Source organism: Leptinotarsa decemlineata, unplaced genomic scaffold (genome assembly GCF_025532065.1).
Source record: "Leptinotarsa decemlineata unplaced genomic scaffold, Ldec_3_MD MMD2_tig00000008_RagTag_RagTag, whole genome shotgun sequence".
Lineage (NCBI taxonomy): Eukaryota > Metazoa > Arthropoda > Insecta > Coleoptera > Chrysomelidae > Leptinotarsa > Leptinotarsa decemlineata.
The window spans coordinates 7,285,594-7,305,830 of NW_027412537.1; the positions used below are offsets into that span (position 1 = coordinate 7,285,594).

At 33.2% G+C, this 20,237-nt stretch overlaps 1 protein-coding gene across 2 annotated transcripts; it reads right to left on the bottom strand.

The window, feature by feature from the left end:
* Positions 1-11,281: 11,281 nt before the first annotated feature.
* LOC111513847 (protein hunchback) lies at positions 11,282-17,140 on the bottom strand. Of its 2 annotated transcripts, none has more exons than XM_023170068.2 (3): positions 17,056-17,140; positions 13,430-13,578; positions 11,282-13,324 (listed from the first exon to the last, which is right to left on the bottom strand). In XM_023170068.2, the coding sequence occupies exons 2-3, from the start codon at positions 13,559-13,561 to the stop codon at positions 11,765-11,767; spliced, it is 1,692 nt and encodes a 563-aa protein (XP_023025836.2). In that variant the 5' UTR covers positions 13,562-13,578; positions 17,056-17,140; the 3' UTR covers positions 11,282-11,764. The 2 variants fall into 2 exon arrangements, with proteins under 2 accessions (XP_023025836.2, XP_023025835.2); XM_023170067.2 differs by lacking the exon at positions 17,056-17,140 and adding an exon at positions 14,493-14,666.
* Positions 17,141-20,237: the final 3,097 nt, after the last annotated feature.

The window sequence follows — 20,237 nt, forward strand, 5'->3', positions numbered from 1 at the left end:
TGTCAAATAGACATAGAAGGCTAACTTCCACATCCATTCACTACTTTTTGAATCAGCAAATGGGCGCTGTTTCTCATTTAAAAAAATTCGATCTCTGCTCGAAGTTCAAAAAAGCGCTTAAGGACTTTTCCGCAACTAAGCCAGCGTACGGGCAGTATGATATGGTAAATCATTTTCTCCAATATGTTGAATAAACTCGCGGAATTGTCGGTGATTCAGCCCAGTGGATCTGATGAAGTAAACAACTGATATGACTGGTTTTAGAACTTCAGACATATCCAAACATTTTCCGCACAAGGACTGTTGATGAATGATACAATGTAAGACTAATGGTTTTGAACCACCATCATTTTCTACAGCCTTTGACATCGAAGGTTCTTTTAATTGATGGCATTTTCAACTCTCTTAGAAATATCTGCTCCAGTTGTCGTGCCGTGAATACTATCAATATCAAGAAGTTCTTCATACACTTCATAGCTTTTATCTACTCCGCGAATAAAAATCAACACCTGAGCAGTATCTGACACATCCGTTGACTCATCCAATACTATAGAAAATCACTCATGATGTCCATTTTTGTCAGACAGTTGAGATGATATATTTTCAGCGATGTCTTGTATCCTCCGAGCCACGGTGTTTGCTGACAAACTGACACTTTTAAATAAATTTACCTTTTCGGGGCATATTTCTTCGGCTACTGCAATCAAGCATTCTTTTATCATTTCTCCATCGGTGAATGGTTTGCCACGTTTTCCGATTTCAAGAGCCACACGAAAGCTGGCGCGAGTTGTAGACTCTTGTTCAGTATTCGCTTTGGTAAACAAAGATAGCTGCGATTTGAGTTGAGCTTAAAATTTTTCCTTCCGCAAACTTCCTGTATACTTGGAGTAACTTTGAAGATGTTTCGATTCATAGTGTCGTTTAATGTTATAGTATTTGAGAACAGCTATGGTTTCATTACAAATTAAACATAGCGCCTTATTACTGGACTCAATCACAAAATACTGAAAGTTCCATTTTTCTTGGAACGTTCTGCATTCACTGTCGATTTTTCGCTTCTTTTCCATACTTACAAATCACACATAAAAACAATAAGTCAAATCAAAATACGTTTATTGACGGGTGTTACTTTATTTCACAATAGACAGTTTCGCTTCCTTCGCCTTTCCTACGCAGACTAACTCGCAGTTGCGCCGCTAGCTTTTTTATATGCAATTATTACTGTCATCTCGTGGTGATCGGAATACACTAGCAAGAACCAGAACGCGATAATTCCAAATATTTAATTATGCCTAATGCCACCTAGCGGGTAGCTGAAAAAGATAGTACATAGTACCTCTACTCGCCACTAGATGCAAAAAAGCGTAAATTTGCTTAGGTCACGCACTTTGCGACTATCCTAGTCTAGAAATATAGTTAAGGGCAGAAATTGGCCCTTGGAACAAACTGAAAAAATCATTATGACCCCTGCTCTAGAATCAACTGGTGATCGATCATACAATAAAATGAAGTAAAACAAAAATTTTTAAAGTGTTCAATTATTTTCAAAGTGTTGAATGTGAGTCGGATACGTTATCAAATGTGGAAAATAAAACATCTCTAGCTACAGGTGGCATTAAATAAATTTAAAATATTACCATTTCAATACAAATCTTTATTTTGTATCAGGTTGTGACTTCAACAAAAGTAATTTAAACGGCATTTAAAAAGCAATTGCTGGAATTTTCATATGAATGAAAATTAAAATGTTTCTGTTAGTACCTATCTCCTATTCGCCTACGGCTCGTCTTTGAATTTTGTCTACTCGTCCAAAAGAACAGCCTTTTCTTGAGTTGTTACCTAAATAACTATTACGCTAAGACTCTGTTCCAGAAGTTTTGAATCAGATAAGACACTTTAGAAATAAAATCCGTTCGTCTGTCAAAATCCAAATTATTACTGTCACTCCCTGATCATAATGTGTAAAACACACTTCTGAGCTCAACCAGATTAACCTCTCAACTCACTTCCACTTTTTTTCATGCATAAAAACCAAGGACAGGCACATGTGTTCACAGTTTATTCATTATTTTGGTTGCTTCCCCCATTTAAAAGCGTTTCCCTAAAATACGGAATTCAAAGGACCACGGAGGTGACACGGCACATGCAGCCTCCGATAGGTATTGACAGTGGCGTAGAGGTGGTAAAGTCAAAGGTTAGTTTAAAAAAAGGATATTTATGGCCAATAATTATTTGACGAAAATTCATGATACTCGTATGTAGCTGGACTAGCCGTACACTGGCTACTTTTTAGTATCGACGATTAAATAATCTATCGGTTCATTGTGAGGTCGAACTTTTGGGAATTAATCAGTTACCACAATTAAATATTGGAGTCGTCCGACTTCACGTGAGAGGAAAATTCCTAATTATTTTTCTCTTGTTATCAGGTGAACCAGAATAAATATCCCAAGAAAAGGGTTAATGTATTCAAAAAGTGGACAAAATTCCACATGTAAGTATACTTGTACTTGGGGACCATTCGAATTCAATCAATCAATTTGTTCACAAGAAACATACATATAGAGAGTTTCAATAACACCCAAAAATGTTACCTTTGAGCATGAGTGTGGCGTATGATATTTAAGCCTAAAATGCTAGTAGATAGATAAATTGATCTTTGTGATACTTTCTGTTCATTTTTAACAATGTGACAAAAGATAAACGGACACACGGAAGTAGAGACAGGACTGAAAAAATAGTCACTAGAATTCATATGTGCTAATTTGGTATTATTTTACACTAATGAATTGAGGTTACAGAGCTATGACATAGGTACAGCCTCGGGTCAATGGGTAAGGTACATAACGATGTAGTTTCAAGTCTATAAAAAGCACTTGTGTCTGACTCCGGTTAGTTTTGGTTTTGAAATTGCCTTTGCTTTTAATAGTTTTTCAAATAGAAATACTTTGAATGATAAGACGTGGTTTTTATGTTTGACAAGTGTTCAAATTTTGTTTATTTTTGACAACTATTAAAAAAATCTTTAATAAATTAATAATACATGAGCAAAATAAATGAAACAAACATTTCAGATGAATGATCCGTGGGAACAATACCTCCTGGTGAACAGCTCCTGTTCTTCAACTAATAAATAATAATCCTTCAGAACACTTCTTCCTGGTGAAGAACTCAGTGTTTAAGTTCGAAATTAACTTATTCTGGTCCAAATCTTTTAAGGCTCTCTTACGTTCATTTGCTGCTCCCCTCAGGTTCGTGCCATTAACGGAAAATACTTTTTTGGGACACCCTCTACGACCAATGAGTCTTCTGAATGCCATTATTGCCGAATCTGTACTCGAAGAGAATGCCATTTCAAGATGAACTGCACGGGTGCTCATGCATGTAAACAGTACTCCGTATCCTTTTTCATGTATTCGGCCAACAGAAACATTCATAGACCCAAAAAGCGTTTTCTTTTTTTGGCCCGGGATTTTTCAGGCCCATGTGTTATACACATGCCGTGCCTTTTGTAGTCACTCCGCCACTGGATTCTGGAGAACCGCATCAATGAATGAGAAGTACTGAAAAATCTGTTAGTGGGGTATTATAGTGGTAGTAGTGGAACCTCTTAGTTACTTCCGCTTGTGACATTTGACCGCGACAGCACGTGGACATAAGAAACACGCAGTTGCTGTGTCTCATTTACTACATGACAAGGTACCGCCACAAGTACCAATTTGCTTTGACTGAATATGGACGTTTTAATAAAAAATGAACTATTATTACTTCAACAATTGCTATTTTTACTAGCCGTAAGCCCTTATGTACTTTTTCAAACAAATTTTTGAAATGTGAACGTTTAGTTTCCTAGTGACGGGCTCAAAATTTTATTGATAAATTTACATTTTTGAATGAAAACTGTATTTGGCAATATAGAGTCAGTAGAACGAAAGATTTTTCTATGGCTGGTCGCTCGATTAGTTCTGCTCAAAAAACAAAGTTGAAGTTTTAAAAATTGATACTGAAAATTTTTTCATTGAATGATATTCGTGACGATTAATTTTTGACATATTCTCAGCTGAATGCATCAATAAAAGAATCAAATATATCAATTTTTTTAATGACACATAGATGTTAATTTCATGGCTGTCAGTTTATCGCTGTCGATTTTTACGCTCATCGGAAGAAGTGTTTTAACAAGAGTAGTAGTACCCACTACAAGACTTCAAAATTTTTTCTATGCATTTTCATTTTTAACAAAAACTTTGTTATTTAACAACACCATGAGAGCAACCCGCATATTGAAATCACGAGCAAATCCGTAGGATGAGAGAATTCATTATTATTATTTACTAGCGAACTGCCCCAGCTCCACACGGGTGCAATGCTGATACTAAATATAAATATAAACGCGTACGATCGCTGCTAATCACGCGCCTTAAACGCGCTATTTATAGGCAAGCGCCGCTGGTCCTCCGGCCGGTACTGCCGCAACCGCTACTTCCCTGCATTTTAAATCTGTAATATCTTCAAAAATATTCATTTAAATTACATGCTGCGAAGGGCCATGTTGATCTATATTGAATGCACAATGTATGTATGGTACTTAATTGGATAAGGAGTATAATAATGTAGTACATCATATTGATCTATCTCGTAGGATTCAGCCAGCGTTTGCAATATAAGCGCAGGAAGCTGTGTTTATTCACATCACATAAGAAACCTCTAAAATTATGAGTATTTCTCTACTGTATCATGCATGTTATATACATATAAACCTTTCTCATCAATTACTCTATCTATTGAAAAATCCGCATCAAAATTTGTTGCGTAGTTTTAAAAATCTAAGCATATATAGGGACAGACAGCGGGAAGCGACTTTGTTTTATACTATGTATCTATTTTGAAAATCTGTTTTAAAATCTGTTTTTCCGTTAATCAGCTGTATGCATTGATCCATCTGAGTAAATTTTCAGGTAGAGTGGTATTCGTCACGATTATTTCCTGAAATATTCTCAGCTGTGATTGTTTACAGCTGATCCCTATGCTGAAGTAGTATTTCTTCAGTTCTCTTCTCGGGCGGTCATTTTACAAAGGTTTTTCTATGTGTGTTTCTGTTTCACTATCACTGTCGTCATTTAAATCAATAATGAATTGATTTTCACCATTAATATGGAAGTGTCCAATCTCCATATAGTCGTTTTCAACAAAAATTACTTTTTTTATCCTTTTCTGCCAGTGTTCTTCAGTAATATCAGATACTTCTTCTTTTATTAGCTCTATTACCTTCTTATTGAATTTTGTTTGCAGGCATGTTAGGCGTATTCATTCTCGAACCATCAGTCCACCCTTTCGTAACTGTGTCGTGAGTGTCATACCAAGTTTCGTCCAAATAGAAAATTTGCCGATGTTCTTGTCTATATTCAGTTATTTGTTCTAAGTATTTGTTACGCAATTCCACTAGTCTTCTGCTTTTCATAACTGCTTGACGTTTGTTTTATTATTTCAAATCTAAATCCTAGTTTCTTTATTCAATTCTGAAGAGTTTCGTCACAGCAGCTCACGTTATGACTGGAAGTATTCAATTTCTTCCTTATGATTTCAGTTGTAAGAATCTCATTGCTTATGTAACAGTCGTATATTGTTTTTTTCAATGATTTTATTAGATGAACATCTAAAGGTTTTGGTAATCCTGTATCACATCGCGTCTTGCGTTCATAAGGTTTGTTTTTGACTATTTTACGTACAGTTGAGAAAGGAATTTCGGTCACATCTGATGTTGCTTGTGATAGTTTGTTTCTTTCCAAATCAAACTTGAAAAGCAGATTTTTATATAAATTGAAACATACTCCCTGTGTTTCAATATTCAAATGCATCTGAATCTTATTCACTGGTATCTCTTTTTCGCATTGTTCACCATCGCTATTGGAACCGCTACACTGGAAAAAGTCTGCGTTGTTATCACACTCGTTATTTCTATTATTACTTGTCCAAGAACGCCATATTTTGAACAGATAACAAAAATTTTGAGTAATTATAAGTGCGCCAATATCGAATTTCAACACTCATATCGCGATCAGTCCCTGAACTGAATACGACGGCGATAACCATCCCCGCATTCCCCAATTTCTATTCGTCACCGTAACATGACTTCAAATTTGATTTTATGACTCTTCAGCCAATCATAAAACTGGGTTAGTAAAAATTATCTAATACGAACTGCCATTTCTACGGTCCACGTGGACTACTTCCGCAGCTGATTTATTTTTATGTATTGGTTTTTTGGCCTTTGAGAGTGCCGACAACTTGAAGTATTGTTTACTTCGACTATATTCTTTATGTTTCTCATAGGCCCACTTTTTAATCTGGTTTCGTATCAAAAACTTTGGTATTCCCACAGATGGTTCAGGGTCTATATATGTCCTAACTGTTCATTTTCCACTCTTCGCTGTTCTAAAGTTTAACAAATAAGTATGGTTATATCTTCCTGTGTTCAACTCTTCCATGTATAGACGACATTTGAACCAAAAATCGATCAAAAAAAACATTTTACAAGCAATTCAGTGGATGACCCCAACTTTGATGATATATGATAATTATACATCATGGAGTATTTCAGGCATAGTTTGAATTTTTGGCATGATGATATCTCTAATATTTTTGATTTAATAAATATCAATCATCTAAATACTGAGGGTTGATCAAAGCATAATGCGGAGAAATATCCATCCAGTTGAAACATCAATTAGCCTCCATCATACTGATGATTCACATTAACATTCTCCAAGGTAATTGATTGGAAGAAGAGGTAGGATTGACCTCTACGGTCGCCAGATTTATAGTCCCTTTTTTTCCTGAGAATATCTGAAAACATCATTAAAATATTTGTCAGGTTAGGTCCTTCATCCTATCATTACAACACTTACGGTCCCTCTTCTTACACCTGTAAGGCGAGAGAAAAAATGACTCTCTATGCTCCCAGCTATTGTTAAACGAGATCTGAAGATTATTTTACGCAACATCATAAACGTTAAAATTAAAAATAGTTGGCAATCGAAATAGCTTGTTTGTTTATGTTTTATGTAAAAAAGAAGAGTGCCATGGATATGGCGACATAACTAGGATCTGGGAAATACGATAGTCTTGCCTGAATCTAATTTTAAAAACTGGACTGTTTTTCATAAGGTTGTAGATGACTTAAAGAAAATACTCGCATCGGATCTGCAAATGGACAATAATTATTAGAAAAGTATTTGTGAAAATCAGTGACATTCCAGTAATAAGATTGAGACACACGACTAATTGAGGATGTTTCATAATTTCCCACTATTTGTCTTTAATCTGCGTTGCGAATACTTTAATGTGTATAAAGTTATTACATTTCTTGCATCGCATAGGGAGAATTTCGCATATAAGTTTCTGAAGCGATAACTTATCATGGAAGGGTAAACCGCTACGTTACGTAACGCGTTACAGCGCCAGTCTGTCTGGCTTCCCTTTCTCTCACTCATTCGACAGCGGCAGGCAGGCTCTTTCTCAGTCACTCTAACTCTCAGCGCTAGTCTTATATCGGACAGACGCTTCTCTTTCCTATCTTCGCATGACTCAGTGTTTAATGTGCGATAGACATATACTGTTGACAATGAGCATATAACCTAAAACTATCACCGCCTATGAAAGTGATTATGAATAATTCATTGAAACAAGCAGAAGATGATCCTCGGAACATTACAGAATCTGAAATATTTTGAATTCATGAGAAATATATGAAAATTGGATATTACTGGAGTTCTATCCCATGCCTATCTTTGTCTTAATATTTAGCTGAAATAATGATAATTACTGTGTGATACTATTTGAATGAACTAAATCAGTCTTAAAAGCAGTCTTTAGACTTTTTTAATGATGTGATACAAATCAAATCAAATCATCACTTCATTCATCCTTTAGAACTTACAAAGTTATAGGATAGGTCAAATAGCATGTGTACATATACATAAAATAATACTCAGAGTAAAATTAAACCAAACATACATGAAAGATTGTCATATGCATACAAAACATATCAACTTCATTCAACTACAGCTCCATTAAATTAATGTGATAGATAAATAAAATTACGGAGGATTGAGAAATTCATTAATGGTATAAAAATTATGTTCTAATAAAAACCTTTTAAGGATGGTTTGGAAACCTGAATTCTATCGGTAGTTTTCAATGAGTCGGGCAGTTTGTTATAAAGTTTTAGCCCCAATCTCTGCAGGAGGTTCTCTGATTAACGCCTACTAAAATCCGTATAATTTTTTTTGGGCAATAAATACATTTGGAGCCAATGAAGAGCTTCCCCAAAGACAAATGTCACATCTGATTCTAGATTCTATATGTGCATAGTAATAATTTACTAACTGTTCAGTGGTTAATATTGGCTTAAGATTTCGTATCAGATACGAAACAGAACTAAGTTTCGATATCGGTTTATTACAATGACTCTTCCAGTTCAGACAATTATCTAGCGTGAGCCCCAAAAATTTACATTCATCGGATAGAGAAAGTGTGTTTTCATTCTCATTAATTTCAATATCTAGATTTGAACAGATTTTTTGCCTGTAATGAAACCGTACTAATAAAGTTTTTCGATAATTAAAATAGTTGGCGGCACTCCATGAAATCAAATGATTTGACACCGTGTTACAACTTTCTTTCAAAATTGTGTCGTCTTTGTCCGAAATTAGAAGTGATGCGACACCAGCATACATAACGCACGTATTCTCAGCAACCGCGGCCCCAACATCATTACAATACAATATAAATAATAGCGGTCCCAACACTGATCCTTGAGGTACTCCAATGGTCAAAACTTGTGTACTTGAAATACATTTATAAGGACTATTTTCAGATGTATGATTCACCGAAACAAATTGACTCCTGTTTCTGGTGACTCTATCCGGACTCATCTTACTTTTAACTCGAGAGTATTTATTTTTTGCAGTCATAAATGATAGAAACAAAACTATAATAAAACTAAATGAGATCAACTTACAAAGTTATAGGATTAATTTGAGTTATCACTTCTGTGATATCACTTCTATCACACGATTTTTTTCAGATACAAACTGGAGAAAAACTTCATTCGAAGCTTTGCTTTTATTCAGTTAGCATTATATCATTTATCAAAAAGGTGCTGCTGAGAAGTTGAAGACGAATGTCTTCTCCTGGAACTTGAATGATATTTGTAATAATTTTACTACGAATGTTTGAATCGAAAAAAGTGATTTTCGTGTAATTTTATGTTTATATAAGTTTGAAAGTAGTTGTTTTGGATGGACTTTTCCTTCCAGTTTGTATCTGAAAGAAACCACTGTGCATGATCTAAATATCTCTGTAAAGGGTTTTTATGAAGTTGATTAATTTATACATCGGTCGGTAGCCAGGCGGTTCGACGTGGGTGCTTTGTTCACTCACTCGAATTGACTGCCGTGTTGGTCGGTGGTTCAAGTCAAAGTCTGGACTTACTATCATCCAACCCGTGTTAGGAATCACACGTTAAAAGGTAAGACCTCGTTAATCCTTGGCTCGCACAATTTTCGACTTCTGAGGGTTGTCGTTCGTAGGGGTGCGACAGCTGGTTAACGGAAAAACAGATTTTGAACGGATTTTTATTTGAACAGATTAATTTATTCATGTCAAGAGGAAGATAATAATAATAATCGTCTTTATTCATCGACATAATATAAAAAATCAAATACAAAAATTTAGAACAATAATTAAGGGTCAATGAAAAGGTGAAGTATCAGCCTACGCTGCTTTTCAACTTAACCTAGCGGAAAAAAAAAGAAAAATATATAGGTGAATCATAGAAGACTATAAAAATATAAGTGAATCATAGAAAAATAAAAAAGTTAAATTTGAGTATTAGCGTATATAAAATCAAAAATACTTATTTCCAGAACAATTTTTACTCGTGTGAGTATAAAATATAAAAGTACAAATCAAATAAAAATTAAATTTTTAAATAATAATTTAAATATAAAAAAAAGTAATAATTTAATTCTAAATATAAATATGTGCCTAAATTCTTGTAAAATATTTTCACCTCAGTAAACACTAATTAACATTCAACATTCAAACTGAGCTTCCTCTTGGAGATGATCACTTGGTGATCGAGGTGTTAAAATAATAGTTTGGTGTTGGGAAAAAACCTCCAGTAATATTCATTACTACTCCAAAGGTTCCTAACAGTGCATCACATGCCTTTGAAAGTTTCTCAGACTTTTGTGTATATTGAGGAGAAATAGAGAGCCAAAAAGTTTGTCACTTTCGCTCAGTAAATTTTGAAGAGAAATCATCATTAACCTTCAAATAGTACACCATGTATCAAATAGCAATTTTAAAAAAATACGTCTCGATGTTCGAGTATTCCTCTCATTCTTCTCATTTTCATGTCATCGAATTAGGTAATAACATCCTCTAACATATTCTTAGATTATATTTAATTGGTTTTAATTTCAGAACAACACTTTCCTATCCTTGAATTCAGTTTTTTCATGTTGTCTTCAATTCAAGATTTTTGACCATATGAAAATTTTTGGCCTGATCTATCACTTTACCTTTCTCAATATCTTCTAACGCATACTACTAATACCTTGTTTACCATATAATTTTTATTTTTACTGTAATCTATTACTCCTATATTTTCTGAATATCATTTCTACTCCAACTCTCCCTTTGAAAGTTTCTCTCATATTATTTTAATTTTTACAATTTCCACCAACCCATACTTTGTTTCCATTTCTGGACATAATACATATTAGCTACATATTTCATTTTATTTATTATTTCCACATTTTTTAAAAACATTTTCACAATTTTTATTTTTCTATTTCATTCATTGCTGTACTAGGTTTCAAATCTGTCAGTATTTTCAAAAAAAAATGATTAACCTTCAACCTTTTAGGAAAAATGAATGAAATGAATATTGAGAGAAAATAACAAAAAGTCATTATTTACCTGCAGGATTAAGTTTTGCTCAACTTCTTTCTACTAAATATTTCCAAATTGATTACGGCTTATTGATGTGAACCTGGGTGTACTTATTACACCAACTCGTAATTCCAATTTTACTTATGATTCAACTGAATTGAACATTACTGAGATATCAGGAAACATTTATGATAAATTCAATTTTCGATCCAAAATAAATATACCCTATATATTCAAATGGAATTGAATTAGATAATTCATTGTCAATTGTTTATCTATTTCAAATTAGCTAGGAGTAAGGAAAAACAAAGTCAGAAAATATCAATAATTCAAAATGTATTTATTTTCATATTTCCATAATTTGGTTTAGGAGTAATCATCTATAATACAAATACACTATATAATACCTGCACACGTTTGATTGGTTGCTCTAGGTAGCTGATACCATTACAAAAAATATATTTACAAATCAGTCTTAAGGAGGTGGCCCCAACATTTTATCAAAATAAATAATTTTCATAAACAGACACTTCACAAAATGACAAAATTTAAAAACGACGGCTCGTTTATGACATTTGGACTTTTAGCTGTGATACATGATTTACAAATAAATTAAAAATTTACATACAAATAATATACATGGCAAATTTTCTTATATAATAATTATGGCCCGTACTAACTCCGTACTTGCATTAGAAAATTAATTGCACAAATGCAAACGCACTCAACTGGAATAAAAGAAAAAAAATGACTAGATATCAGAACCGTCTTTGAGTGTTATAGTCTCAATAAATGTTGGCAACTACATATGGGATTGCCGTGCAATATGTACATGAAAAGCAAGCCTATCTCCGCATTCTTCGCCACACATATTGCACGTAAATGGGTTATTGAAGCCATGGTAACCCATATGGATGGTGTACATTATTGGATCTCCAAAGATGAGATCACAAAACTTACAACTGTTTTGGATACCATTATTTGTTGCCTCTGTATTACTATGATCTTCAGGATTATTGTCTTGAACTACTTCCACATTATCGAACATAGTGGTGGAATATTCATCATTTTCTTCTTCATCCCCCGAAGATTCATTATTTGAGGGTGGCTCGACCTTGATGGGAGATCCGTTACGCTGATCGTTGTAAGAGCTGTCAGACATACTCAGATCCAAGACTCCATTTTGGGTTGCTTGGTAAGCTTGGGGTGCGGTCTGGGCTGTGGCTTGAGAACTCGAAGCTGCTTCTTGACTCTCGTGTACCAGTCTCCTCAAGTTTTCCAACACTCTCGGATCCTGAAGACCAGCAAAATATGGAAAAAGAGGAGGAAACGGGCTCTGAACTGGAGGAGTTGCATTCAGCATCAATGGGTTGAAAGGGAAGGGTATTATTGGCTCAGGATTCGAAGTACTAGTTTCAGTAGGTTTCTGACTTTGCGGTTTCAACTTAGGTCCTCGTCTGGTACCATACACATCAATAACTGGCAAAGGATTTGGAGTACCATCTGCATTCAGAACCATTGCTGGTCTATGTTTGTGTTTACGCAAGTGGAGTTTGAGAGAGTGGCAGTACTTAGTAGCGTACCTGCAGTCCGCACAACGATATTGGTAGATGTTGGAATGCGATTTTTTGTGAGAGTTCAGCATCGAGTTATTGACGCAGCTGTAGTCGCATTGTGAGCACTTATAGGGCTTGGAACCGTCATGGTTCCGCATGTGATACTCCAGATGATGCTTGAACTCTGTAACGAACGGACATTTTGGACATGTGAGGATCTTGTCGTCTTTTATATGTATTCTGTTGTGTTTCCAGAAATCCATTTTGGTTGTAGCAACAAAAGGGCAATGCTTGCATTTGTAGGTTTTCATTTTGCCATGAGAGTTTATCTTGGGTGTTCTCAATTCTTGGTCATATGCTTCCATATCATTGTCGTATTGTTCTTTCTTAAACTTGTCTTCCTCGGCAGGACATTCACTTGGCTTTGGAGATAACATTGTGGGCATGAACATGTTCTTCTCCAAGGACAACTGAAGCCTTCTCAAATTGTCTATTGTCATCTGCACTGGTGGGGACGAGGTCTCTTCCTCAGTTTCAGGGACTTTTGGTGATGTCATCGGTTCTGAATTGGGCGGTGTTAAGGGGGTGTGATCCATATTGTACGTCATGTGAGGTGGGATATTCTGTTGCTGCGGAAATTGTCCATGGCTGATCAAGGGGTTGGAGTAGTATGCCGTGGTGGGCATGGACGTGGTTGGTTTACTTGTAGTCGCTGCTGAGAAACACGGGCCTCCACTTCTATCGCTTTCCGGAGAAGACGCTACTCCGGAATCATTCCTTGTATCTTGCTCCATTGGTGTTTGATTCTGCAAGTGAAGTAAATGAATATAGTAAAATATCGAAAAATGAATGAAACTAAAAGTATGCAGTGCAAAAATAGTAGCTCCAGTTAATTAAATGGAAATACTTACTGGTAACATAGTATGATACTGCCAGGCCGTAACTGGAGAAGAAGGCTGAACCATCGGAGGCTGCTCTCCTCTCGAAGGATGAACTCCATTTTGTGCAGAAGAAGTCGCCATTTCGCCAGATACACCCCTCATTTTTCTCAAAATGTCACCTAAAAATATATATAAGATGAAAAACTGCAGTTTTCGACGAAAAAATGCAAGCAAATGAGTATTTCGGTTTTTTTAAATGATTCAGGGAACTTGGGGGGGAACGTTCGATATTTGTTAGGTTTTACACACATTTGCGGTTGAATATTATTTCACAAAATATCTGAAGGTTTTTATATTCATTTATAAAGTAGATTCGGACAATTACCAAATAGGTAGTCTTGTTTATTTCGAATTTATTCAATGCAGTATTTTTCGCTATTGCTGTTTTCAAGTTATACACCCTGTAGATTATTATTGAATTTTTCATCATTTTCTTTTCATGAAGAAGGTGGGTGAAGCTAAATATTTTTAATTTTAACACTATGGCAAACTAGACAACTAGAACTATCAAACCTTTGAATTGAAAGTATAGAAGAAATAATTATCAGAGCTTTCAACAATGTCTACAGAAAAGGGAAATCTTGAGTAAAATTCACCCACTAGTGCTGTATAAAAATTATATGTTTACTCAATAATAATGTGAATACGTATTTAGTAACTACGATAAACAGTGAAAAGCATGCTGTCTCTAAAAATCTTCTACTCTTTTTTTGGAATAAACTTTTTTTAAATCAGTGTATTGTTTTTACAATACATACCTTGATTCCAAATAATTTGAGAATTTTAAGAATTGAATTTGTCCAGGAATAATGTGAAAAGAAATACTATAATCTATTCTATTAAAAGTCATAATATAAAATTATTGAAGTTCAGCATGTACGGAAAATTTTCAAAAGTAAAAGTGAGAGATTTCAGAGTTCTAGAAGCTATTTGAAGTCAACAGATTAAGCAAGTTCTTGAAGTTATATTTTCCAAAAAAATGCTAAATGTCTCAATGTTCTATATAGTTCATTCCAATAAAACTTTTCCATACCTAAATGTATTGATTAATCCAACTAGAACGGAGTCAATCACAAAAGTTCCACATTCAAAAACACTGATAACGAAAACAGTTCACAACTGAAAGATCATTCATGTAAACACAACTACTCTGTTTGCAGGACTGAATTGGAATGATTTCTCTGCCTGACCATACCGATCTAGGAGAGTTGTGTCCACTCCCCCGCTAGACTCTGTCTGTTACCCCTCCCACCAACCCCCACCACTAAGAAAGCTTTCCAAAGCTTTGCGATTTACGAGATATATTATTATCCGAATGGAGCACGAGCTTTATGCCAGATTAAAAAAGTAATCGTTATTTTGAGGAATAGAATAATAAAATTTAGCAATAAAAGCGGATATATTGAAATGTGCATGGCTAGATTTAATGGGTTCGGGAATAAAAAAGAGGTTTATTATTAATTGGGGCCGATGCCAAATAGTTTCGTTTCGAAAGGACCGAATAAGCATCATATATTTTACGGCAAAAAATACAATGATCAATGTAATTCAGACAATAATTTTATAATAAGAATAAAAATAATATTGAAATGTGATTGTATGTAACTTTGATTTTTGAAAAGTTACCCAAAAAATTTGAAAATTCTATAGATAACCTGAATTTGGATAAATTCAAATTGGTATATTTTTATACAAAAAGTTTAAGAGTTTAAATGCATTTTTATATAATCATTCCATAATTATTCAGCAAAAGTAAGTTTCAACATACAGTAAATATAATTGAACACAACTTGCTACTCCTTTAGAACAATTCCTGATAATTATTATTACATTAAGAAAGTCGGGAATATGAAGATGATAAAAAGTTGCACATTTTGGAGTCTGATTGAATAACGTTTTAAAATTCAATTATACTATAATTTCAAAATACTAGGCACTAAATTCACAGAAATGACGTTTCTGCCTTAATCTCTTCCTTGCAGTGGCGTACGAATATTATACCAAACAAATGAGGAAAAATGATGATAAAATATACAAAATCACAACCTCGACAACAATGTTTTTGTATCAATGCAATAATGATTGTACCAAATGGGTATGGGTATACATCAGTCGAGTTGTCGGAAAAAAGGGTGACTAAATCAGTGCGATTCTTTTTCAGTTCCATATGAAAAATTTAAATTGTTTTCACTTTAAATAGTTATTAACGCCATCTTGTACAAATCGAAAAATGGCAACGAGAAAAAGTGTATTGTTCATTATTAGATTCTTAAATATCATAAAGATGAAAATTAAAATAAAAATTGTGAATTTTCAGTATTTTCTAATATTTCTGGAACTGAACGTAATTTTCTGGATTTAAACAGGTACAAAGTACCTATAATTCTGAGTAGATTCTTAATGTTCTTAATAAACAGGTACTTACATGTAGTGTATGTAGGTACTTGTGCTGGTGCTAGTGTGCTTGAAAGAAACCTGAACATTATAATAAATCAACTTGTTTGTCAGGGTTTGCTTTCAGTGTTACGCAAAAAATCTGTTTTTCTATGTCAAATCAACTTATTTTCGAACGATTATTCATTTGTCATATTGATTTCAAATACCATCAGTGATATTTTAGACTGAAACTTATTTTATCATTTATCTACCTCAGCAAGATTAGGATAATTTTGTCCCTTGTATCATTTTTAATAATTGAAAATGCACCTAAATTATCAGATATGTCCAGTAAACACTGAAACCTCATGCATTGATAAGAAAGAATAAAATATTCAACAAAAATTGATATCGCAATTTATAATCTGACAAATGTTTGTATTTGTAATGAAACCGAAAAAATTTGCATGGAAGTCAGTTCTGGATCTCTTGAGTCAAGTTAGTTGAATATAAAATAAACAAAAACGGGAAAGATCACAAACGATGAGTACAACATTAAAAGATATGAGAAACCTAATTTATTTATTATTAATATTCTTGTTATTTTCAAAATCCACATGTAAACAATAACAATGAATAGAAAAATAAACGATATTGACAAATGCCGAAAAATGCAAACAAATGAAAAATAACAGAGGAAAAAGAGTTCAAACCAAGCTCCGACACTTCAATTGTTAGTTGTCAGGTGAAATTATTAATAAAATATTCAGAGCACATAAAATTTCCACCTTCTATATTCGATATTAAAAATATATCATGTTTATTCATTAATTATAATATCATTTTCTATTTTTATTGTTTCATGAACAATTTGTTCGAATAGTGAGGGAGATTTTGGACCTGTTTTTATAAGATTCATTTTTTCCGGAAGAACCACCAGTCTTTGAACTAGAGATCTTTCTAGAGTTTTTCCGAATGCAAAATTGTCGAAAAAATTTTATGTATAATATGGAAGTCAGAAAAGTTGAGTTTAGGTCCTAAATGGAAAAAAATTTTACTGCACCGAATCAAGTAGAATCTAATCTTTATATTCCCAAGTTCTGTTGTCTAATCGATATTGAATATTTGGCGACAACTCAATAGCAAACCACTAATTATCTAATGTTCATAATGTTTGCGGAAAGCGAGAGAAAGTGAACAACAAAAAAGGATGAACTCACCTCACCACTTAAAATAGGCACTCTCATCAGGATAAAAATGCGATATTAATCGTAGGATTGACGGAGACAGAGTGAAAATAACATAATATTTATGCAACACTATCTTGATTCAGAAGGTGGGGTTATAAAATTTAACAGACAGACTTATCAATCCAGATTTTTTTCAACCTTATCAGTCTCAGTGAAATTGCATGAAACATGTTCTTTTGATAAAAAATAGTAGTGCGCAACATACACATTTCGTACTTCGAGACAAGTACGATTGTTAAGTTCACTGTCAAATCATCATCTCAAAACAACTTTCCGTCTAATGTTCTTCGCTTCCAGTAAGCCAGTAAAAACCCTTCTTGCATAAAGCACATGCATTATTTTTACCATCTACCTGCTTTTTAGAATGAAATCGTCCAACCCCACAATTTAACTGTGAAAAACTTTCTCGGTAACAAATTTGCATTTCTAGTTTTACTACCACTCGCAATATAACAAAAGTCAGACCAAATTTACAACCCCTATCACCATAAAATGGCTTGAGCAAAAAGGGTGGCTTTTACCTCTTTGCGACTGGACGCTGTTTTGATGACAACATTGGAGAAATGGGCGAAACAAATCCTCAATTCGAAAAAATATTAACAATGATGCAGTGCCATTAGAAGTAATAAAACAATGAAATAAATATACTAGGAACATATTTTAAACACAAACGCCTCTACGAGGTCTTAAAAATGGGATGCAATTGAAAATAATTTTATAATGTTTTTGAAGATGTAAATTAAACCAGTTGAAACCATTTTCTAAACCTTTGAGAGAGTTTCTTTTTGAAACTAAAAGCTTGACGAACTTATAAATGAAAATTTTTTACACTTACCCGTATATAGAAAACTGAAACTTTCTTTGATAATATATTCTTTCTTGTATCAAAAGATATATCTTTGACTATGAAATAAACTGAAAATGATTCAGATTAAATAGTCTTGACAGGTAAGGACTCATTTTCCTCTCAAAGCTATAATCCAGGTAAATACATTAAGAAGCATTCAAAGAGGTATTAAAAATCTATTCAAGTTATTTGGATATGACCATTGATCAATTTTCAAAAATTGATGAAATACGGAAATGGAAAATAAATTCTCTCTAACCTACTCACTAACCTAGAATTTTTTTCCGATAAAAAGTGATGTATATCGTCATTCCATATTGGTATTTCACCGAAATATTTCAATATAAATAATTTTCATTTTCTTCCCTTATATTGTATGAAAGTTTTCCATTTTTTATCTCGGAAGAAATCATTTCGCAATCAATATATTGTACTAAATACCATTTTTGATGATGTATGCTGAAATTCTAAATGAAAAATAAGAGTTCATTTTGTGACCAATGTTTACTCTAGTATTTCAGAATTTGAATATAAAGTGTGATGAAATTTGATATTATTCAATTCTCGGTACAATATTATATACATGTTGATTTATCACATATAAGATGTGGAGAAATTGTAAATGGACATTACATTTGCGTTGTGAAAACATCGATCGACAAATAAATATCATTTTGTACTCCATTCATTTATTAATGAATCAGAAATCCAAAAAAGGTTCTGAAGAAATAGAGCAATATATCTTTTCTTAGAGCCAGCTTTTTTTTCTCATACAGTTAAGTTTTTTCAGATTTCTGTATATACTTGAATTCTGGAGATTTCATAAGGCAGTATAACGCCCCTTTGAAACACTTTAAAAATTTGCTTTCAATTTTCTGAATAAGTTAAAAGTTTCAGTTTAGACAAAATTTTATACAGAATTTTATTAAAACAACGATAAAAATAAAAACAACAATAAAAATTAATTGGTGCTCCGGGGCGACTTCATTGATTCCAGTGGCGCATTTGCTTTTTCAGCTGCAGGAAAACCCGGAAAAACCTGCAGTACCACATCATCTGAAGATCTTGATCTACCAATGTCATCTCTCTTGTAAAAGAAAATGTAGGGTGTCTCCAGAGGCTACAATAGATTCAATTCAGACAATTGAAACATAGAAGTTGATAAAATAAATAATTAAAAATCTAGCTTTTATCCAATCCATTACAAGATAGCATAGAAAAATTTGGAAAGCCATCTGTAAACAAAATTTAAAATCTCTCTGATTAGAACCCTGCAAACTGTTTTTACTCATTCAATATATAATAACAAAAACTTCTCACTTTTATTTTATCAATCAATCAATCAATCATATATTTCATTCAGATACCAGATTCATTCTTATCCTGAAAAGAAACCTATAGTTTTACAATCAATATGCACAATCATGAATATATAAAAACATACACTAATTCACTATTGTTTCATAATAAAATACTCAGTGAGGTCGTAAAACAAATAATTTTTGTAAATATTTTTTCATGGCGCTTCGGAATCTGGATAGTATGTTTTCATTTCTAATATTTACTGGCAACTTATTGTAAGTCTTTATACCCATAGAAATCGGTCATTTTATATTAGCATTGTCCGGATTAGATGTGTGATAAAAGAAGATTCACTGTATCAAAGACTTCGAAACGAGTAATAATTTCATGAAGGTCAATGTCGAATAAACTCGCTTATCTGGCGATAAAAATGTTAAAATAACTCATTCACCTGTGGTACGGCTCTTCAAAGACCTATATTTGGAACATTGAGGAAGCTTAAAAACCATTCGGTGTATTTCAGTCACACTGTCGTAATTCTTCGATAAATAAGTTAATGATCCTTTTTTTATCAAATTATGTCGTAAAACAAGATCTGATCGTAAATGTGTTTTTGATCGATCGAAATGAAAATATTTACATTCACAAAATTTAAAACATATTTTTTAAGGCGTAATATAATTTATTTTGATAACACCAGTGTAACTGCGATCTAAATTCAACTATAAAAATAATTATGATATCAATGGACAGATTCCCGTATATTTCTTGTGGATTTAGGAATACTTATGATTTTTGTCATAAACTTTCTAACAAGTTTTTTTATTGACATTTCACATTTTGTATAACGATTAAAATAATAAAAATACATTAGAGTACTGAAATTTGTGTTGAAAAGTCTGTAGAATACAAAAGTAATTTCAAGTGTGAAATAAAAATATTCAAACATTGTTGTAAAATATAAATTGAACAGAATAAAAACAACGAAAACTGTTGAGAGAGG

Bases quoted from the DNA above. Each gene is read 5' to 3' on its own strand.
- LOC111513847 (XM_023170068.2), bottom strand. From the start codon at position 13,561: ATGAGGGGTGTATCTGGCGAAATGGCGACTTCTTCTGCACAAAATGGA. The intron at 13,325-13,429 runs GTAAGTATTTCC...CTTCACTTGCAG, and splicing joins AGTATCATACTATGTTACCA to AATCAAACACCAATGGAGCA.